Raw genomic sequence first — 23,864 nt, 5'->3', positions numbered from 1 at the left:
TATCACACCTAAGGAAGTTAAACATTCCATATCATTTAAGAGTTCATATACAAATTTCCACAGCTGTGCCTAAAATGTCTTTAATGGTGGGGATTATTTAATTCAAGATCAAATCACAGTTCATGCATTTCATGTCACTGTTTGATCTAGAATAGTCTCCATACCTGTTTTACACAGCAGTTACTTTAATAATTCACATCAGGCATCTCTGTAAATGTCCTATATTCCACTTTTGTCTATTTCACATGATTAGATTCAGGTCAAATACTTCTGGCAAAAATGCTACAGGTGATAGGGTGGAGCTTTGAGCATCTTTCTTCTTTCCTGACTCAGCAATGCATTTAAAGAAGGTTTTTGTTTGTTTTTAAGTGAATCTTACCCAGCATTTCAGATGTTTGAACCATCAGAGTTCCTCAGGGCATGCAGTCTGCCATGCTGTCAGAAACTGATGTCCCTATGTATTGCCTTTCCAAATCAACAACAGTAACATATTTGTAAATGAAAGAACAGTGATATATTTACCACCACCTGAGCCCAAGTAATATGAAAAGGGGAAGCTTGAGACAAAACCTGGCATTAGGTACTGTATCCTACCAATTCATTTTTTGCATTTTTTATTTCCTAAAAATCTAGAGCAAAATATGGGTATATGCTGAGATCTAGAAGTCTAAGGACCAATTAAATTAGTGAAGGACATGTTTAACTACTTAAGAGTTGAGGATAGATTTAAAAGCCTTGGGGTCCTGTACTGAAGTCTCTTCTTGTTTCATCAGTAAAAAGGGAGAAATTACATTTCTAACCTTCCCCCTTTTCATCCCAATAGCAGGAAGAAGAAACAGGAAGCTATATGGTTGTTGAGAACTTACTATGTGTCAACCCTGTGGCTACAAAGGATCTTGTGTCCATAGCAATTCCATGAGCTGCATATGACTATCTCCATTTCACAACACAAAGTAAAACTCTGGGTTCACACAGATCAGTAAATCTATCACTTCAAAATGTTTAAACCAAAGTCTCCCCAATGGCCAAAATCCATGCTTTTTCCACTACACGAAATGCATCTAGAAAGATGATAATTTGGAGGTTTCATTCTGATATTTTACTTGATTATTCATGGCCATAAGCTCTGTATAACCTAAAGAAAAACCAAAGTCATATTTTTTGAAAGAATAGTCATTAATCTAACCCACTGAACTCTTGTTGCTGCTCAAACTGGAGCAGGTCTTACCAAGGTCATCTATGGCTTCTGCATTCCTAAATTCAATAGCCACTTTAGCATTACTTCATCTCTTGCTCCAACATTTTATCACTGATACTTCATACCCCTTCTTGCCACCTTTTTCTCTTGTCTTCCATTATAGCTCTCCTGGCTTTCTTCCATGACTAATCCATAGTGTACTTGTGGAGTCTTTTTTCCTAATCCTTAAATGTTGTTGCCTCTGCTATCATTAAGTATTCTATCCTTATTGTATAAATTTCCTAGGCAATACCATACGCTTACATTGTTTCAGTTACCAACTATTATGCAAGTGACTCAACTCTGACATTTGTTTACTGAATGCCTACTGTGTGCTAGCATGCCTACCGTGTGCTAGGCATTCAGTGATGAATAAAACAGACGTGATTCCTGATTTATCTTACAGGTTCTATCTGCAGCCCAAGGATTTTCTGTAAGCACCAGAACTATGGACACCTACCTGCACCTTAATTTTCCAGAGTTACCTTAAACTCAACAAACTCCCAAGTCTTTTCTTTTCTCCCCCTCTTTACTATTTTAATAGGTACCACATAAAATATGCCGTAGACAACTGCGTGGCCTCAGTCATTGGTCTATTTCACTTTTTAAATCTCTAAAATTTGACTGCTATTTTCCATCTCCACTGCCAGACAGCTAGTTTACTGCTCACCTAAATTACTCGGAGCCTACAATTGTCTCTCCACTACCAATCTCCTCATAATTCATTCTTCATAATTAAAATGATCTTTCAAAAAGGCACACCTGATTATATCAACTCACCAAGTCCCATCGTGCTTAATATTCTTCAGGGGCTCCTTGTGGCCCTCAGTGAAAGCCCCAAACCCTTTAACATGACTTTCAAACCCCTCTGCTTGAAAAGGACCCTGCTCATTTCTCCAGCTTAGTATTTTACTACTCCAACTTACATTCTATTCCAGCCAAACTGAACTTTTCAGGTCCTGGAATACATAGATGTTCTCTTTCATTTTTAGGCTTCTGTATATTTATTCTTTTTTCCTTTTCTCTTTTACCTGGTCCTATCTTTTATGAGTGAGAGAGATCGCTTCCCTGACCAACAAAATTTGGGGTTAGATCCTTTCTTATGTGTTAATCCCTACCATAGCACTCATTATTCTCCAACAGAGTCTAAACACGTGAGGGAAGGGACTGTATTTTATCTTGTTCATGACGATATCTCCAGTGCCCTGCACAGAGTATAAATTTTAAAAATAAATTTAAATGATTAAGTCTCAACTCAAAGAGGAAGAAAAAAAAAGAAATTCATTTGAAAACTTTTTCAATTTTCTAATTTAATAGAAATAACCAAAACAATGTGGCTTTCAAACAAAGCTTTAAACTAATCTAATACAACTTCTACAACACATTCCAGAGCATTATAACAAGAAATATTTACAGGTAGCTAATGTATTAAATAACCATGAAAAGAAAATCTTGCTTTTATTACACACCAGCAAAAAACACAGGAACGGAACAATTAGAAACTGCAACCTTGTTTAAAAAAATTAAATATGATGATTTAGAGAATACAATACCACAGAAACAGCACTTTTTCTTTCAGAATCATATTGACGGGTAGTTAACTATGTGCAAAAATAATAGTAATTGTAATATTAGTAATAATAATAATGAGGGGAGAAGAGTTGAAATACTGGAAGCAAGGAACTAGTAAGGATGTGAATTTAACCCTTTCGTGTGTAGGTATGTCTACATAGAAAATCAACAGGCTTTCAGATTGCACAAATCTTTTTGTTATAGGCTTATATACATGTTTCACTGTGATTTAAAACATAGTTAATACCTACATTTTTCAGACCAGGAGCAGACATGCATTTCGTTCTTAAGATTGAAATTTAGGCCACACTTGAAAGGGAGTACTGCAGTGGCACTTACAAAATCATTTCAGTGCCTTCCCACATACAAATTTGGTGAATTTAAAAGAACAGCATTTTTAATTTTAAAGATCACTTGCTTTCTAGAAAAGGGCTAAACTTAATTTTGTACATTTTGTAGTTTGATCATAACAAATATATCCAAATTGACTTATTTTCAAAGATAATTTTGTTTCTCAGATACAATAAAAAATATATAAAAGACCACGAAGGCAAACACAAGGAACTAAATGGAAGAAATGCTATACATGCATTTTGACCAAATAAAACAAACCATTATATCCAAGAGTACATGTTGAAATCTGAAAGGTCTATGTAAACTGTGGCATATAAATTTTTTTCTTAAAAAAGTACCTTCAATTCTTTTACTCAAATGCCTACTTTTAAAAAAATATGCAACTTTCCCCAATTTTTAAAATAAAATGCCACAATATATTGTCATTAGCTCCAGCATACATTTAAATTCCTTAATTTTTAAAAGATAGACTGGGTGATATGCATACAAACTTTCCTATAAAATCACCATCCAGGAGAGGATTATGACATGCTATTAGGCAACAGACTTAAAGCAGTGTTATTGCTTTATCAAGGAGGAGATAACTGTGAGAGAAATAAAACATCCAGGTCTGGTATATGATCAAGCTGCAATACACTAAACCTTGGATCACCTCCAGCAGATTATTAATATAGATGGTATAAGAATTCATGGTATGAATTAAGAACTTGATTGTTTTAATTAGGGAAGTTGGGGAGGTTGGATTTTATAAAACTACTCACTGATCCAAAGTTAAGTATGCAAATAAGCAGTGCTGACCTCAAGAAATGAGATTTTTATACTTCATGTGTTGTATGTGAGTGAGCATGGGTAAAGGACTTTAAAAGGCCAAGAGAGAGGGGGCCACAGCATTTACTCCCATTTTGACTACTAAGAGACTGTTTAATAATGTATGGTAGGCCACAACCCAGGAGCATAGTCAGAAAACCTAAGTCTACTGGCTTATTAAAACTAATCACTAATAGTTACATGGCAGGATACCTGCTGAGGTAATTGGTAAATCTATGATTTGCACACCATAAACCTTTTGCTTCTATTTAAAAGCATTATTTCTTTGGATTAACTAAAAATCTCAAAGTGTTATAACAAAAAATTAGAATTAACTAACTTTAAAATTTATTTAAAATTCCCTTATATAAGAATAGAAGTCAGAAAGTACCTTGTTGATTCCAAAAAGAATAATTTCAACAGTGGATTCAATGCCTTAACCTTTCTCTGTGGTAATGATTTGATGTTTCAATATAGCGCATGACCTACAATTTAACCATACTTTGGAACACATACATACTTCACCTTGCAAAGCAATTCCTTCACTCAGTGCTACAAAAAGACAAATTTAAGCCAGAGGAACAGACTGAGGAACACTTTGATCTTAGTGAAAATGAAAAATGAAGTGTGGTGAAAGTTTGCAAGCTTTTAAGGAAACATCTAACATCTACAAATCAAAAATACTGCCTTTTAACAAAGAATACAAATGTAAGGGAGTATCAAAACAAACACCTTCAGGGATCAATATTCAATGTTTGTCTTTTTAAAACATAAATTAGTAGGAAAACATGTAAGATATCTGAATACCAATTTAAATTTTTATATTTTTTTACAGTCATATTAGTGCCGAACAAATCAGCTTAGAAACACAATGATAAATGTGCAAGAAAAAAGCTTTAATGAAATCTAAAGTGAATACCTTCACTTAAACGTGGTTTGTTGCTAGCTATATAATTTAATAGTAATTCCTCAGCCGTATGAACTACCTTCTGTTAAGAGAAATGAAGCCTGTTAAATGCTGGCAATAAGTAGCTTTTTTAAGAACTAATCTTAAATTAAAAGAAAACAAAAACGCCATCTAACATGGAAATGTTTTGAATGAAACACATTACCTTTTAAGGCCCCAAATATCAAGAAATAAATATTTACTTAAAATTTTTGTTTCTGCCCCCGTTGGTAGAACCTATTATCTAAGACTCGTGAAAAGTATTCATATGAAGAGCAAGCATAAAATATTAGAACTCAGTGGCTTGGCAAAATGAAGTTTTACTGTTACTCATCACTTTCCAAAAATGTGCCCTTCGGTAAGTCTCCTGATAAACTGAAATCATGAATGTTGTGGGAAAGAGGAAAATGCACACAGATAAAGGCATTTTAAAACAATTTTCTCCTTTTTATAAGAAACCTGTTCTTAAAGAACTTAAAATTTGAGTAAAATGATAAAAATTTGGTATATGTTTTGAAGTTTAACTTATAATGAAACTGAAAAAGAAGCTAAAAGAAAGCCACAGAATGAAGTCAGTAGCAATAATAAAACCAATATACCATCAGAAGGCTTGAATCATATTCATTTTTACCCCCACCACTTGTTAAGAAAAAAAAACAACCCAAAGAAATTTGTATAATAACTTCTTTAGAGCACTTTATTTGATTCAATATGCACTAAAAAATATTTACCTCTTAGACAATTATGTCAAATAATTTTTTTCTGAGTAGTCTACTGTCTGAACTGTTCAAGCTGAATTTTTTAAAAGGCAAATAATTTGCCACAAATCTGCTGATGTCTGAAAAATATCTAATGGCAAGTCTTCTATTTTGGTCACTTTACATTCTAACATGTCCATACAAAAGTAGGACTAAAATTTTTAACTCAACAAAAGAGAAGCCTGTACACAGTCTAGAACACGCATCTTGGATCTGAGCATCACAAATGAAGAGAAGAAAAATGAAACAGAGCCAAGGTGGTTTATCTGCCTCGGGTGCTAAAATCAGAGTAGTAAAGGTGGGTTTACTCCAGTAACCATTCAAGTGGGGATTGATTGGCTCATTTTCAGGATATACTTACAGGTCTCTTCTACGTCCTTTAAGCCCCCAGTCCATGCAAATGTCCCACTTGGTGGACGGATGAGTACTCTAACCCCACCGGGTTTATTTCAATATTTTGATATTTTAATAATAAGCTGCTTCTGAAGATTTTCTGAGAAGTCTGTTCTCTATTAAAATAAGATAGAACCTCAAAATATGAATGTGAACATTAGAAATAGACAGCATATATTACAAATCCATTCTTGATAGGAACATTAGTAAGAATACATATTAGCTTAAAAAACAGGCTCAGCAAATGTTGCTGATCTGCCAGAAGTTTTAGTTCACTATTTACAAATAAGACAAAGTGAAATACAGAAAATTTTACACATTTGGTAGTTGACAGATTACTGTTTGCCAATAGTGGTCTATCAGAAAACTGATATGAAGGAAGACTGGATAAGAGCCAGCTGTCACCTTCGCAATCAAATTTTAAATGTACAGAAAACTAGATTAATTTTCAAACAAACATTCTACCTTTCACGGGAATAACTATGATCAGATGATTTGATTTGGAAGTGCAATTCTGTGGAAGTGTCTTCTGGAAATGAGTACTGTAAATGATCTGCTACTGAAACGTTACCATATTTATTTCAGTAGAACATTAAAAGTTGATTAAATGATGATCAATGGTCATGTTTCCTAGGCTCTTAAGTATGAACAGAAAATAAACTATTGTTGAGTTCTTTAAACCAATATAAAACTAAGGGCCAACAGCATCAAAATGAGAGAAAATATAACAGCATGATGCAATGCACATCTGCACTGACATCAAAGTAGAATCTGAGCAACTTTGATTTTTAACTAGAAAATAAGCCAGTATGTATATGTGTGGGGGGGGAGGGATAAAAGTTGGTTTAATAGTTGTGCACTCTACTCCAAAGAGACAATTTAACCAGTGACATGACCCTTAAGTACTTGAACACTCAGTATCTGCACCAATCAATACCAAGTGATCAACATATGCCCATTCTAACCATCAGAACCATTCTCTGTGGTAACAGAAATCTTCAAATCATTTTACTTTCGCTTTTGTTTTTACTTTTAAAGTTGCAAATAGAGTCCTTCCCCCCTTTCTTGACAAGAATGTGTTTTCTGTCCATTATTTCAATCTAATACTGTGTAAAAGCTATCAGCTTCTTCAAGGAGGTGCCCACTGTAGGCAGGATATTCCAGCAACACTTAAATAAAGTTTTTCATTCTTTTCTTTTTTTAAACAATTGATTTAAGTTCATGTCATTTTACTTTATATGTACTGGTCTCTCATCTGACTTTAGGCGTTTTCTGCGGGGCTGTATAAAGTCTTCATCAGAGTCCTCAGTTACCTCACCATCATCCTCTTCCTGCTCAAACTCTGGCAAAGGTGCGAAGGTCCTGTCTGAGTAGATCTCTGTGAGTTTATCTTCAAAGTACAATGCAACTGCTTTCCCTGCCTGAGCTACTTCTGAATCAGCCTGCAAGCAAAAGATAGGAATATTCACCTATTGGTAATGCATATTCCTTCACCAAGTTTGCATGGTCTGAAAAGCTTACCTTCAAATTAATCTCTTGTGTTTCTGCATAAACTTGAACAACTTTCATCATCTAAAAAGGATACCAGAGTCAAAAAAAAAAAAGGGAAATTATAATCCTTTCTAAAGTTATAAGACTGCATAGGATTGGCGACGAAAGTCAGCCATACTAGGAGGAACAAATTGCTATGACCAGATCAAGTGCTTTCTAAAATTATACAGAACATGGACCCCCTTTCTTAACAAAGCTATTACTAAAGCTACTGCAAAATTGTCTCAAATTCTGAATTAGTGAGGTCAACCTGAGTAGGAGTTGGTTTGAATACATCAATATATTTAAGAGAAAAATATTTGTGAAAAAAATGATATAAGAAATATTTTTTTTAAAAACTGCCAAACTTTCAACAACCACTAAGTCAGAATTCTATCTGTATGGCAATTTGTTAATCATAATTTAGTTAACTATTATTAAAGCAGGTAAAATAAGTCTTCTTCCTGGAAAATGTTAGCTATGGTTCATGAAAGTATACTTATTTGAAAATAATCTAACTGAATTAGAAAATAACACAAGAAACTTGGGACTGTATTAATTTAACTTCAAGTGAGTGAGGTTTTACTATATTCTCTGTGGCACATGGCTATAAAGGTGACCAGAACTTGTCACCTAATAAGAAAAAATTTTTTTTATTTTAAAAAGTCACCTAGATGCTTCCAGGGGAAACTATGAGTACACTTTAAATGATTCAATTTGATTTTTTAATAACATTCATATGGCACCCAAGTTTTTTCAGCAATAAAGATTTTAGTAGTAATCTTTTTGAAGATTTTGTGGAATCTCATCCATTTTCTTCTCTTATAATAATGAAAATATTCCTGAACAACAAGAGACTTGAGCTTCCCAAAGATAACAAAAATTTCCTTGAAGGAGGTAAATATCTATCAGATTTCTTCTAAAGGTATGGATAGCTCATCTTTATTCTCAAAAAAATACATAACCAAAGTTAATGAAAGTCACACTGAGATCAGATAACTCAAAATTATACACTCTGGGCTACTATTCAAGATGAGCCACGTGAGTTTATAATTTTAAGGTTCTATATTTATATGGTCAATAACAAAATCTAAGGACACTGGTACAAATGCCTTTCCTAAATGTACCCCAAATGTAGGCTTGTCTGTAATCATTTCCCGCAAAATATACTTAACTACAGACTATCTTCTATACTTATCTCAACTCTCAACATGTACAGAAAGGGACATCCAATAATATTCTTAATTTAATACATTATATTTAAGTATATACTTCAAATTATACACAGTAAACTTTCTTCTTTGGAGCTGTGGATGCAATCAAATTTTACTTTTGACAGAACTGAAGCAGAATAAATTTTAGAAATCAACTCAGAAAAATCTCTTGGCAGGAAAAACAAAATCCAATAACCAAGTAAGCAAACAAACAAAAACTACTAATCCAAGACTCTATAGTTTGGAAGCTAACATACTTCATTAAACCTTTCACAGTTCTTGAAGATCAAACGAACATCAGCCACAAAGTCATCTGGGATTTGGTAGTGTTGGGAATGTTTTTTCTGAAGCTTCTTTTTCACGGTTGATAAATCCATAGGTTTCTTTATAATTTTATAGTAGTTTGGTATCTAAAGAAACAAATAAGGATAGATAAAGATTCTCAAAAAATGCCGAAGTGTTTAATTTGAAAATGCAAAGCATATTAATTTTAGAGAAAAACATGTGTTGATCGAACCAGCTGCATGCAAATTTTGAGTGTAATGAATTGTACTTTAAATCTTCTGTCACATGCACATCATGAAAATCAAATCATATTCAGAATATGTGGCAGTGTCCATGGTTAGTGAAGGACCCAAAGTTCTATCTTTAATAAGAAAATTTGGAAAAAAAGCAATCAGCAAGGGTAGCCAACCACTAGTGTTAAGGACAAATCTAGCCCATCAGAATTGTATGACTCCTGTTTTTTTTTAAAAAAGGGAAAAAGATTACAAAATGTATTGTTATTATTAGAATAGGGTATCTTTTAGAGGATAAAACCTTGTATCACAGAGAACTCTGGACATAGCAATAGAGGGGAAAAGACTGTAATAACACAAGATAAATTTTTATTAATCATTTAGGATTATACTTGGGAGTTCTGGCTGCAACTCTTGGCCAAAAATTTGTATCCTTGCAAAATAACTGAACATGGAGAAACTATTTAAATAGTTCATGAAAAGAAAACACTGGAAAGTAATCTTCTACTGTAAAGTCCCTAAACTTGAAGAACAGATAGACTTCTTGGTATCAGATGATTACTATCTGAACAAAACATCTTCCTTGTATCTAGACCTTTTGTACTTTAAAATCCATTCCTGAGCCTACCCAGTAAACAAATTACTATTCAATGCTCTGTAACAGGCCTGGTATCCAATATTATCTTAATTCAACAACTGACGGCAAGTAAATATATGTTGCATATTCTTATACCATTTATAAGGCACTGAGCATCCCTGATATTCCTTTTACTATGGAATTTTAGAGCCTTTACTCCTTACAAAAATCTCCTGTAAGATAAACAAAGGGCATTGGCTTGCAAATTGTCCCACAGTCTTCTCTTAATCTTGAATGTTCATAAAAGAGGGCTTATGAAGCAGAACCAGTGTGCAAGGTTCAACTTTACACTTTTGTTCAAATTAATACTTATATAGTTATTTTCTCCCTAAGATATAGATCCTAGAATCAATCATAGAACTGGAACCTTAGAAATAATTTAGTTCAATATTCCCACTGTACAGTTAAAAAAGTAGAGGCAGGGCTTCCCTGGTGGCGCAGTGGTTGAGAGTCCGCCTGCCGATGCAGGGGACACGGGTTCGTGCCCCAGTCCGGGAAGATCCCACATGCCGCAGAGCAGCTGGGCCCGTGAGCCATGGCCGCTGAGCCCGCGCGTCCAGAGCCTGTGCTCCGCAACGGGAGAGGCCACAACAGTGAGGGGCCCGCGTACCGCAAAAAAAAAAAAAAAAAAAAAAAAAAGTAGAGGCAGAAAATTATGTAATTTCCCCAGTTATAAGGCTGGTTAGCGGCAGAACTAGGAAAAGTTAAGTCTTCTGATTCCTAGTTCAAGACTCTTTCCATTATACCTGTACCTGTATCCTTTATGTCCATTTTAAAAGTAACAGCTTATGGAAAAACCCAGATGAACTTTTTGGCCAACCCAATAAAAGAAGTGGAAATTAAATTCATTAAGTTTTTATCACAGCAACGGTCTTTAAAAACAAACTGCAATTTTAACAAGTGAATCTCATAGCCATTTAGCCCTAATAACATCACAAGTACTTCTTATTACTCAGAAATTTTATCAGGTACATGCTAACATATTTTACACAGGTTATTGTACAGAAGAATCCTTGAAATAACCCAATGAGGGAAGAAACAGTATTAGAAAAGAGAATTTGAGCACCTTGGTTGAGGAGATTACTCAAGCCTGAGTTTTACCATTAGCAGTCTAAGGCCAGAGCCCCATACCCTTAAGTATTATACTAAAACTTCTTCAACAGGAAGGTACTAAGGTAAACAACTCACCGAAGCAGGAACTGGCTCCTGGAATTCAATACTTAATTCATGGCAATAGAGGTAAAGCAGAAGACGTTCACACTTCTGGCCCAAGAAAAGAAAGGAAAACCCATGAAATGTTTTCCCTCTCAAAAGATATTCTTAAGAATAAGAACTTTATCAGTACAAAGCATTATTACAACACACTGAAGATAAGCCTCCTACATACTAGCTATCCAACTAAATAAATACCCAAAGAAAACTACCTTGTTTTCTATTTAGGTTTGAGACTATGACTATCTTCTGTCCTACTTTAAATGAACTTATCAAAGACAGAGTGCCTTTGTTCTCATCTGATAACTCAGGTAATTTACCTACTATTACCTCTTAACTATTTATACAAATAGAAAGGAGTCATTAAAGCAACATACAGCATTTTGTACAACAATTTATGATTGTTGCTACTCATTTTAATTCCCTGAGGCAGGCAAGATACATGCTATTCCCTTTCTTGAAAGGATTCTGCTCAGGCTCAAAATTAAATAAAAACTGTGTCTTCTCAGTCCAATTCTAGAATTTCGTTATACAATCAGGAGTAAATTGATATGCATTTTACATTTATAGTGTTTATATGCTTAAACTTTTTAATATCCGTTTGTATACTCTAAACACATACCTTCTCCTCAAAGATAGTGGAAGATGGATTTTGCAAGTTTATACATTAGATCAAAGCCAAACGTAACTGCAGTGACCACAGAAGTACATGAAAGATATTTTGTCTTTGGAGATCAGACTATAGGCCAGATCAAAAGAAATCTGAGTGAAATGATGAGAGGATTTTGGATTTCATTCTTAATATGATGGGATGCTATTAGAAGATTTTAAGCAAAGAAGTGATAGACTTGTTTACATATTTAAAAAAGAACACTATGTACTGCATAGAAAATGGACTGTAAGGGGGCAAGAGTAGAATCAGGGAGTTCAGCAAAGAGATATTACAGTAGTGCAGATGAAAAACTATGATGGCTGTCTCAGAAGGTAATGGTTGGGGGAAGTGAGAAAATGGTATTATAGTCATTCCTGATTCTTCTAACAGATTCCTGGCTTGAGCAACAGAGATGACCGGTGGTACCATTTGATGATGGGAATTACTGAGAGAAGGATGCAGTTTTTTATGTCGTTATTTTCTTGCTTTTGCTTTTTTAAAATAAATAAATAAATTTATTTATTTTTGTCCGCATTGGGTTTTTGTTACTGTGCGGGGGCTTTCTCTAGTTGTGGCGAGCAGGGGCTACTCTTCGTTGTGGTGCACAGGCTTCTCATTGGGGTGGCATGTCTTTGTTGCAGAGCACGGGCTCTAGGCACGTGGACTTCAGTAGTTGTCGCTCCCAGGCTCTAGAGTGCAGGTTCAGTAGTTGTGGCACACAGGCTTAGTTGCTCCACAGCATGTGGGATCTTCCCGGACCAGGGCTTCAACCCGTGTCCCCTGCACTGGCAGGTGGATTCTTAACCACTGTACCACCAGGGAAGTCCCCTGCTTTTGCTTTTTGAAGGAGAGGATTAGAAATCAAGATTTTCGCTGGGAAATGTTAAGTATGAGGAAGCTAGATCTAAGAGCCTAGAGCTGAGGGCTACAGACAAAGATTTCAGAAATTATGAACATACTATCAGATAATGAGATTAAAAAATGAAAATTTATCAGGTTATATGTATATTACACTGAAGAAAAAAAAAAAAGATGTATAGCCACACAACTACAGAATCCCTAATAATAAATCAATTTATTTGACACTTACCCTTTGGTCCACGGGGCTTAACCCCTGTGCAGTTTTCCCCTTCTTACTATGTTGCAAATTATCACAATCATATTCAACTTCTGGTTTCCCAATATCTCTGCAAAATGTGCATATCCAGTCCCCACTAAAGAAGGAAATAGGCAATTAGTCCATGTAATTATAACAAAACCCACTCTAAGGAAGCTAGTTCCCTAGAGGTAAGTCTCCAGTTTCTTTGTTTTCTTTCCTTTCCAGTTTTTGTGGAAAAGAGAGGTACTATTTTTGCCACATCTCATAAAGTGAAGTTATGTGATAAAAGCTTCCCCAAATGTTTCCATTCTTCAACTGATTACCTTCTGGAAAGCAATATAACCCCACTATCTCTATTCAAAAGGGGTCTGTCTCTTCATAGCACAAAGCTGATGATCAGCACTTGCAGCATAAGACCAATTCTCAATACCCCAGTATGACCATGACAGTGACCTCATATGCGTGAAGAAGAAAGGAGTACACGATACAGTCCCTCGGGTATCTTGTACTGTTTTGGCATGTATTAAAGATGCCAAAAATATAACAATTACTTTTTCATGGCCAGTCTTTTAAATCTGCTCAGTCAATAGTTTTTTGTATCAGGATTTCTATCAAACCATAAACTCCAATTTGATTACTTCAAATGCATTCTACCCTTTCTCTTCCTCATCATATATATATTCTAAGTCTAGGGATTATACTAAAATGTGTCAACAGTTTCAATTCCTTCCAAAGCATCTGCCTTTGAGAGAAAGCTTTCAGTGGCAAAATTCTAACGTTCCAGCAGATGTTACTATCCAACGGAAACAAAAATATGAAAAGCCTTAATTTTAAGACCAAAATGCCAATGTTTTTTTCTAAAAGAGTAAAGAAAAAGAAGGTCCTTAATACATCTGTGGCAAAGGACTACACCTTCTAAGATTTAGGTAAGAATTACAATGCTTCAGAAAAATATTCTGGCACTGTTCATATATCCACTACTTTTCTAATACTAAAGGCTGAATTTTTCAGAAAGGGTAGCATTAATCAACTAAAATCATTACTTCTCAGGAATCTGAGAAAAAATGTGAATCTTTCAATCTATAGGCAGAAAGAAGCTGGGTTTTCCCAAGGACACTGGTTTACTTTCACTTAAAAAACCAGGGGGTTAGGGCAGGGGAAGAAGGAAGGCTTAAAGAAATAAGTATGATTCTACTATTTTAAGGTCTCTGAAATCAACTGGAGATGAAATACCACGAACATAAATATGTTAAATGGAAGGGAAGAAAAATAACTCTTCTAATCCAAACCCTACTACTCGTAGATGCAGAAACTAATCCCTGAAAATCAGTGAACCGTCCAAGCTAATTAAGTTAGTTCACTACAGAATTACGACCAGACTACAGGTATCGTAACCCAGCCCAGCACATTTGTTCTGCTGTATTGGCTGGAATCATCAGCTTGCACTGGATGCTCATCAATCAATGTTTTAATGCTTGAAATCAGACTTAGCCGCCAAGGGGGTCATATAGTCTGAGGACAATGCTCATATGTTGCCCCAATCTTTATCTTTACCGTACCATCTTCTCTTCTAAATAACGAATTCAGTAACTGTCCGTTCCAAAGTTAATGACTAAAAGACATTCCAAATAGGAAAAGTTGAGAAAGCTGAGGAATCTGCACACTGTGCTTCAGGTAGGCACTACCAACTAACAGCTTCCAGTGGTCAAGATGAAGCTATTCCTCAAAAAATTCAAGACATTAAAGGTATTTTTACAAAGTACTTGTTTTTTTTTTCTTTAAAGTGCCTTTCAAGAGCTTTCAAACATTAGAAAAGTAAGTTTTTGGTAAGATCCAATAGAGTTGCCTCAAACTGAATACTATTCATAAATAAAGCCATTATTATAGACCCTATTAAAATTGATGGCAATAGATTAAAAAATTATCTTCAAGAGGAAATCAACTAAGTTTCTCAATACCCTAGTCTCTTGCACCTCATAATTTACAGGTCTATCTAATTTGCTTATATTAAGTATAAATTGAAGGCCAAGAAATAGTCTATTTTTTTTTTAACATTAATGCACAACTTAGATCTTGGACATTTCTTCATTCAGCTGTTAATTTCTCTAGAAGGTAATGGAGTAATAGGCAGTCATTAAGAAGGCTATCTGCCCTGAATAATTTTGTTACTTCTTTAGCTTATAAAAATAAACAACAAAAAATCAGTTATTTCACTTGTACCTTGGAAAGCTAAGAAGTGTTGGAACATGACAAGTTAGATGAAAGACCTTTGGACATTTTTCACAGCACAAGAGATCCCCTCCATTTTGGCAGACAGCACACCAATCTTCATTTGGGTCATCATCTTTGCTGCTGCCATCTCCTCCAATCCTTGCCGACCTGTGCATGAGACTTCGAACTGGGGACTTTCCATTAACAAGGCTGTTGAGCCCTGACTGTTTGCAGCTTTCATTCACATCTGTAGGTTCAGTTTTCACGTGGTTTTCCAGGCCTGCTAATGCGTCCAACTCACTCTCTAGATGCAGGCTAGTTGAAAGAGGTGGTGTCAAGCTACTCTCAGGACTGCTCAACTAAAACAAAGCAAGGACAAATTCTTGAAGAAACATTTAATCCATACTGTTCGCAGTGTGTGCGTGCATGCATGTGTGTCTCTGTGTGTTTAAAGTTTTGTCAACATGTATATACAACATGATATACTGACATAAGTTAAAATTATTTTGGAATTTACTATTATTTATTATAAAATTATTTGAAATCATATTAGTAACATAAAAGAATGAAAATAACCCCGAAGTTATTCAGGCATGTTAATGTATGATTTTAGGGAGCAGTCTCTGTAATATTGGTTCACTTGGATAATAAAGGAATTAATTAAACTGTTAAGCACATTGATTGGGAAGTGAGCATAGGGTTATACTTTTCCTGTAGAGAGCTGACTATGATATACTATTTTTCACTCAACAATCTGTCTCATAGCTTTTTCTTCCCCTTTATATTGGCTTTTTTAACCATTTCTTTTAATTGAAGTATAGTTAATTCACAATGTTGTTAGTTACAGGTGTACAGCAAATTGATTCAGTTATATATATGTGTGTGTATATATACGTGTGTATATATACACACACACATTTTTTTCAGATTCTTTTCCATTATAGCTTATTACAAGATATTGAATATAGTTCACTGTACTACACAGTAGGTCCTTATTGTCACATAGCTTTTGAAAAGCATTTTGAAATATTCTTCTGCCCACTTATCATTCTACTAATATAGGAAGACTGTGACAATGTAAAATCTTTCACCACCATTTTGCACTGTTTTTTAGGGGTACTTCCCAAACCGAGTTCTGAGTGAAGAGATAACAGTACTCTCTAAATCTACATAGTTGAAATTTCTATGTGCCAACCATGCAGAAAATGAGACATAAGTGTAGGTAGGAAGAAAAAACCAAGATCAAAATTTCTAAATAAGGAGGGACTTGGGCCTTCCTTCATCCTATACTATAAATTTTATAAAATGTTCTAGCTGAGGAATTCTAAAATGGTTAATAATTCATAAGCCAAAGGCAATCTTCTCATCACAAAACTCTGTGAGCATTAAACTTCTTTCATGTCAGCGGTCGTAATCCTGAGCTCACCGGTCCAGGGAAAATAGCCAAGGATTTTTGCAGCTTGAGACTGAATGTGACTATTGAAATTATTAATAAATTTAGAACAAGCTAGAACCCAATTTAGAATCATGGCAAAAATAATGACCGATTATAAACTAAAAGTTGAAATGAGTCCTTAATACAAGTAAGTCTTTTCTCATCAATTACAGTTGACACTTAGATGAAAAAATTCAGTTAGAAAAAGAGATATCTGGGTTATACCACGTATAAAAATTCAAAAATGAATACAGGTCCACAGGACCACTAACCAGACTAATACATGCAGAGATGGAAGAATCAGTGAAGTGACCTCCTTAAATCCCTGACAGATTCCACTGGGAACTTACCATGCAGGCACTCCTCCTGCCATCCTCTGTCTTTTCCTGTTTCACAGCTCCTGAAAAGCTACATATTTCATCTTCAGTGCCAGGTTCTTGCTTGACCTTCACTTGATCAGACTTGAAACTAAGACTTGTCTTCTCAGCAGTTCTTCCTGACGACCCACAGCTAACAAAAACAACAAATAAAGGTCACATATGTTTGACTGCATGGTGTACATAAAAACAATTATATGAAAAGCTTGTTAAGTTATATGAAATGTTCATTAAACTGAAAACAATTTATTAACTTTATAGCAGATAAGGATATTTCATAATGCAATTAAAAGGAGTGTATTATAAACTTGGCTTCAAATTTTTAAAAAACGTAGGTCAAACTTTCAGAAGACCTGAAAAATACATTTTATGGTCTGAGGCACTTATACTACATCATTTAAGGAATCTAGTAAACAATCATTTGTCTAGGCTATTAGTATAGTGATTGCTTCTCTCTATATATATAATATAAGAAGTTTAAATTCTTCTCTACCCCCAAACATCTGAAGGAAACCTCAATAACAGTGGTTCATGAAGTGTCCTCAAAGGAATCACTGTTTCAGCTTTTGAGTCCTTATCTGAATTAATGGGATAATAGCCTAAGAGGACAGGTACATGACTAATTGGTTCTATCTAGTCCACAAAGCAAAACCACTGGCAAGAGAAGTGAATAACTAAGACTGTATTACTGTCGAAATGAAAACCTTTTTCACTCAATTTGTACTTTTCTTTAAAACTACTGATTATTGAAAGTATAATTTAAAAGCCAAGCAAGTATATAATATAGAACCAAATGCATACACACATATATATACAAATACAGAACATTCATATATCTGAAATAAAATCTTTCTTACACTGCACTAAATTATTCAAACTAAAGAATAAAAATCAGTCGACATTTATTACATTTACCTTTAACACACACACACACACTCTTTCCACACTACCATTTCTTTTTCTTAATTCTTTTATTTTTTTAAAACATTTATTTATTTATTATTTATTTAATTTATTTTTGGCTTCCTTGAGTGTTAGCTGCGGTACACGGGATCTTCCGTTGTGGCAAGCGGGCTCTTCGTTGCAGTGCATGGGCTTCTCCCTAGTTGGGGCGCACAGGCTTCAGAACACGTGGGCTCTGTAGTTTGCAGCACACAGGCTCTCTAGTTGAAGCACACGAACTCAGTAGTTGTGGCACGCAGGCTTAGTTGCCCCACGGCATGTGGGATCTTAGTTCCCTGACCAGGGATCAAACCCGCGTCCTGCATTGTAAGGCAGATTCTTTACCACTGGACCACCAGGGAAATCCCCCACACTACCATTTCTTAGCTCTCTGTCCACCAAAAAGGCATAAGAAATCATGAACAATTCAGTAGCAGTGAGTGCCCCTAATACCCAGAAGATTGTCTTGAAGCACCATTTCCCCACTAACATGACCAGGATTTCCTAGAGAAATTTCTGATTTCAGGCCTGAGGCAAGAAATGTACAAGATGAACCAGGAACATCAGGACAGGAAACAAGAATGCTTTCAACAACTACTGGGGTTATAGCAAAAGAACTATGAAGCCAACTTGGAAAAGTTCTGATAGGACAAATATGGAACAATTTAAGCATCAATAAAAATAACAATTATAATTTTAGAACATATAAAATATGTTTAAATATATAAGCCCATAAAGTTAATAACATTCATTGGTCACTGTTGGAGGGTGCTGGGAATCAACTCATTATTATAAAAATAGGTAAATAAAGAGAAAGAATCAATTTATTCTGCCATTCCCATAATCAAATAGCTGATGGCAGAAAATTTCTCTTTACAGAAGTATTCTAAACTAATATACAAAGAAGGTATGATACAATAATTAAAATATTTTTAAACTAGTAAAAACAAAAAAAAAGAGCTAAGGCAATGATCATTAATGGGTGCTATCACGAAAGAATCAACAAAAGCGACCAGACATTTTGTGACCCTGAAAGAAGTACACATCACCACAATGAAGTATTCTCCCTACCTCTTTCCCTCAAATCAAACCTGAATCTAATCAAACCTCCTGATCTAAATACCAATATAGAGAAAAAAACAGAAGGTAGTGTATTTAAATGACAAGATGGGGAAATGAGGAAAACTCTGTAAGACAAACAATACATTTCTTCAACAAATACAGAGTTTGACCTTGACATATGGGTTGATGGCAATGTATAGCACCTATCTGAATCTGATTCAAAGAAACAATTTAAAAAAAAAAGCATTTATGAGAAAAACTGGGAAATCTGAACATTAGCTAGAGCTCTACTGATGTTAGAGAGTTAGCTAGTAAATTTTTTTTTTAGGTGTGATAACTGGAATCCATAGTTATACAACTTTTAAATCCTTAAAGTGATATATACTTAAAGTGTATATATATACACTGAAGTGATACATACAGTGATATATACTGAAACAACCACAAGTAAAATGTCTGAGATTTATCTCAAAATAATTTAGAACGGGGGGAATGGGTAGGAGTATAGAAGAAATAAGACTGGCCATAACTTGATCATTGTTGAAGATGGGTGAAAAGTTTACGGGAGTTCATTATAATAGTCTACTTTTTAGAATACGTATTTGAAATTTTTCTTGATAAAAAGAAAAAATAAAGCTATTAATAATGTAAATACTCACCTGCCTCGACTACCAGTACTAGAAGTACTAGGGGGTCTCACAGGTGTGTGAGAATTGGATAAACCTGAAAAATAATAAGTCAAAATGAATAACTATGCAGGTAAGAAAATTCAGAATTCTACCTACTAATTACAGAATTCAAGTATCATTATAAGGCAATTCAGCAATTCCTGGAAATCAGCCCTTGTCTTAGTCTCAAAGTCAAGGATTTCATGTGTTATTGTTGGCAGCTATCAATCAGTTTCTCTCAGCTGAGCCCAGATACCATTCCCAGAATCCTCTCAGAGCACCACTATTCAATCAATGGAAACTACCGTATCAAGAGAAAGCTATTTGCTGTCCCACGCATTTGGTAAATGTCCTACCTAGATTCCTATTAATTATTCTTCCTTTTAAAAGTCCTGGAATACTTATACTAAACCTCAAAAATAATATGATGCAAAAAATGTATTAATGATACATCTCATGAAAAACCCACATTTAGAGCTGAACTACTCTTACTGTAGAAATAATGAGGTGGTATATGTTTCAGTAAGAAACCATGAATATATCCCATAACCACTTCTGCACTGTCAATCTATTTGGAGATGCTTTAATCACTCATTCATGTAATAGCGTTAATAAAACTGGGATTTTGGAAGAGATCTATAGCTCAGGACCTGATTAGTCACATTTTAATAGTTTCCAGTAAATTTTAAGTTTTTAACTGCAAACTGAAAGTTCACTTGCCCTTCCTCAATTCTTGCTTTTTAAACAAATTTTCAATTTTTTCATTATTTAACAAAGTGTTTTAAACTTGGATTTAAACCAAAGAATTCTTCAAATGACAACATGTATTGTAAAATAGAAGACATAGAAATTAAATTCATCTACAAATCCAGCAAAAACATGAATATAACTGGGGGTTGAAGGGGGGGTACATTAGAGTTCTGAACAGTGTACACTACAGATATATATTATTATTTCAGTTCGCTGAAGCTTGTCCACAGTATTGAAAGAAAAATAATTAGATCAGGAAAAAAAAATGTTACTGCAATGGTTAAGTTTATGTCTCAACTTGGCTAGACTATGGTACTCAGTTGTTTGGCCAAACACCAATCCAGATGCTGCTGCAATGGTATTTTTTAGATGTCACTGACACTTAAATCAGTAGACTCTGAGTAAAACATAATGAGGGTGGGCCTCTAATTAGTTGAAGACCTTAAGAGAAAAGACTGAGGTCCCCAGAGCAAGAAGGAATTTTGCCTCGATTCAAGACTAGCACCAATTCTTCCCTTTGTCTCCACCCTGCTAACTGCCCTGCAGGTTTCAGACTTGCCAGCCCTAACAATCAAGTGGACCAATTAATTCCTTAACCTCTGTTTTCTCTCTCTCTCTCTCTCCACACACACCCCTCTCCTATTGGTGCTATTTCTCTGGAGAACCCTAATACATATACCGAGAGATACTTTTTTAAGGTGTTAAAGAAATGAGACAGTACCTCAGTTGACTTTACCTGATGATCCTGGAGATAGGGCAGAGGGTCCTGGGGAGGGATTCATGGTGCTTGTGGGCTGTGGGGGTAGGTGACTGCCTGAGATGTATCTACTTAGTAGATTATCTAAACTACTTGAACCAGCATCTTCCAACTAAAGAAAAAGAACAAAAAGATAAATTTGCTTTGATTAAAGCAGAGGAGAAGTTATTAATTTCATTAGTATAATCATTTATGCTCACAGTTTACTAATAAACAGATTACCTTATATCAAACTTGGCTTAATTGCTCCTTCCTTATGCTTCCTCGAGGACCCAAATAGTATATAGTTTATGTGAATATAGCTATAATTAATATGCTTCAATAAATGACTGGGAGCTCAAGACAAAACCCAATAACCCACTAAATCCTTTGTGTTTTACTATGAAAATACCTCTGACACAGTCTTACATTTTTGCCTTTTTTCAAGGTTGATGCAGGATCCTGTTTTCAGCATCCTGCCCCTAGTATCAATATCCATGGTCCTGCCAGAATCATTCAACTAAACAGGTATCGAATAATGTCAGTACCTAACTTCAGTGCTTTGAAAAGTCTGTATACTCAACAGAAAGCCTTTAGCCTGGGATATAAATTCCCTTATTACACACAAAAAAGCCGGCAGTCAACAGGAAAACTGAGCCCTTTTCGCACTTTATATGCAGAAGGTTAAAGCCAGAGGAGCTCGCACTGTGACTGCGAGCTGGTTCCCAATTTGAATATCAGTCCCCTGTTTTTAAACATCCCACCCACAATGAAGAACTGTGATGATGAAATGAGAAAATATTTATTTAAGAAATAGTAACAAACACTACTTAATTATGAAAATTACCTTAAGAAAAATATTACACTATTCCATATCAGAGATAGTTAAACTATTCTTACTTAACTGCTAATCTTCTTGCTTACTGATCTACTTTTACCCACACCTGCCTCTTTTAATCTTCTACTAGAGGCAAGATTACTTTTTAGGGAAATCTACTTCTCATTCAAAACAGAAAACTGCGAGACTTCCCGAGTGGTCCAGTGGTTAAGAATCCGTCTTGCAATACAGAGGACGCCAATTCGATACCTGGTTGGGGAACTAAGATCCCACATGGTGTGTGGCAACTAAGCCTGCTCACCGTGACTACAGAGCCCATGAGTTCTGGAGCCTGCATGCCACAACTAGAGAGCCTGCATGCCGCAACTACTGAGCCAGTGCACTCTGGAGCCCAAGCACCACAACTAGAGAGAAGCCCGCGAACCACAACAGAAGATCCCACATGCCCCAACTAAGACCCAATGCAGCCAAAAATTAAATAAATAAATAAATATTTTAAAAAAAACAAAAAAACAGAAAACTGAACATATACATTTACTTCTCACTCTCCTCTCAAAATCACACTGATTTTCAAGACTATAAAACAGGAAAGAATGGCATCAAAGTAGAAACTTTGAAGAAAACTATAGATACAAACCAAGGTAGGACTGGAATGATATAAAAATGATCAGAATAAAGCAGCTCACAACACATTACAGGCAAGGGAGGACTCTCCTAAAGTAAATAGTTTTCATCAATATAAGTTGGCCCTATCAACAAAGTGGGTACAGAGGGAATGTACCTCAATATAATAAGGGCCATTTATGATAAGCCCACAGCTAACATGACACCTAACAGTGAAAAGCTGAAGAAGTGAAAGCTTCTCCTGTAAGATCAGGAACAAGACAAGGATGCCCACTCTCACCACTTTTATTCAACATAGTATTGGAAGTCCTAGCCAGAGAATTAGACAAGAAAAAGAAATAAAAGGAATCCAAATTGGAAAGAAAGAAATCAAACTGTCACTATTTGCAGATGACATGATATTACAGAAAATCCTAAAGACTCCACCAAAAAACTGTAAGAATAAATGAATTCAGTAGAGTTGCAAGACACAAAATCAATATATGAAAATCTACTGCATTTCTATATATTAATAATGAACTATCAGAAAGAGAAATTAAGAAAACAATCCCAGGAGAGTTCCCCGGTGGTCTAGTGGTTAGGATGCCAGGCTTTCACTACCAGGCCCAGGTTCAACCCCTGGTCAGGGAAATGAGATTCTGCAAGCCATGTGGTGTGGCCAAATAAAGTGCATCATACACACACACACACACACACACACACACACACACACACACAAAGAGAAAGAAAAAAAGAAAACAATTCCATTTAAAATCATATGAAAAAGCATAAACTAACCAGAAATAAATTTAACCATGGAGGTCAAAGATATCTACACTGAAAACTGTGAAACACTGATAAAAGAAACTGAAGAAGATACATGTAAAGATACTCTGGGCTCATGGATTAGAAAAATTAATATTGTTAAAATGTCCATAATACCCAAAGCAATCTACAAATTCAATGCAGTCCCTATCAAAATTCCAATGGCATTTTTCACAGAAATAGAACAATCCTACAATTTCTGTGGAACCACAAAAAAACCCAAACAGCCAAAGAAATCTTGAGAAAGAAGAAAGCTGGAAGCATCACAGGCCAGGATTTCAAACTATATTACAAAGCTACAGTAATCAAAATAGTATGGTGTCGGCATAAAACCAGACATACAGATCAATGGAACAAAATAAAAAGGCCAGAAATAAACCTACACCTATATGGTCAGTTAATTTAAGACAAAGGAGCCAAGAATATACAAAGGGGAAAGGACAGTCTCTTCAATAAACAATGTTGGACAGTTGGAAAACTGGACAGCC

At 35.1% G+C, this 23,864-nt stretch overlaps 1 protein-coding gene across 7 annotated transcripts in view; it reads right to left on the bottom strand.

The window, feature by feature from the left end:
* Positions 1-2,527: 2,527 nt before the first annotated feature.
* TRIM33 (tripartite motif containing 33) overlaps positions 2,528-23,864 on the bottom strand; it is a 148,159-nt gene continuing 126,822 nt past the window's right edge. Inside the window, exons 12-21 of one of the 7 annotated variants that reach the window (XM_089917374.1) lie at positions 21,111-21,243; positions 19,616-19,679; positions 16,926-17,085; positions 15,150-15,499; positions 12,921-13,044; positions 11,155-11,229; positions 9,069-9,221; positions 7,589-7,639; positions 7,301-7,509; positions 2,528-6,183 (exon numbers count right to left, since the gene is read on the bottom strand). In XM_089917374.1, coding sequence (XP_089773500.1) covers positions 6,054-6,183; positions 7,301-7,509; positions 7,589-7,639; positions 9,069-9,221; positions 11,155-11,229; positions 12,921-13,044; positions 15,150-15,499; positions 16,926-17,085; positions 19,616-19,679; positions 21,111-21,243 — 1,449 coding nt within the window. In that variant the 3' untranslated portion in view covers positions 2,528-6,053. Of the gene's footprint in view, positions 7,510-7,588; positions 7,640-9,068; positions 9,222-11,154; positions 11,230-12,920; positions 13,045-15,149; positions 15,500-16,925; positions 17,086-19,615; positions 19,680-21,110; positions 21,244-23,864 lie in introns of all 7 variants that reach the window. The other 6 variants (XM_089917389.1, XM_089917395.1, XM_089917384.1 and 3 more) reach the window with 6 other exon arrangements.

Source organism: Delphinapterus leucas, chromosome 1, assembly GCF_059928025.1.
Source record: "Delphinapterus leucas isolate spDelLeu-1000000601 "Yukka" chromosome 1, BTC_Dleu_Yukka2, whole genome shotgun sequence".
Classification (NCBI taxonomy): Eukaryota; Metazoa; Chordata; class Mammalia; order Artiodactyla; family Monodontidae; genus Delphinapterus; species Delphinapterus leucas.
The sequence above is the reverse complement of the archived record's forward strand: the minus strand, read 5'-3'. Positions and strand labels throughout refer to the sequence as shown.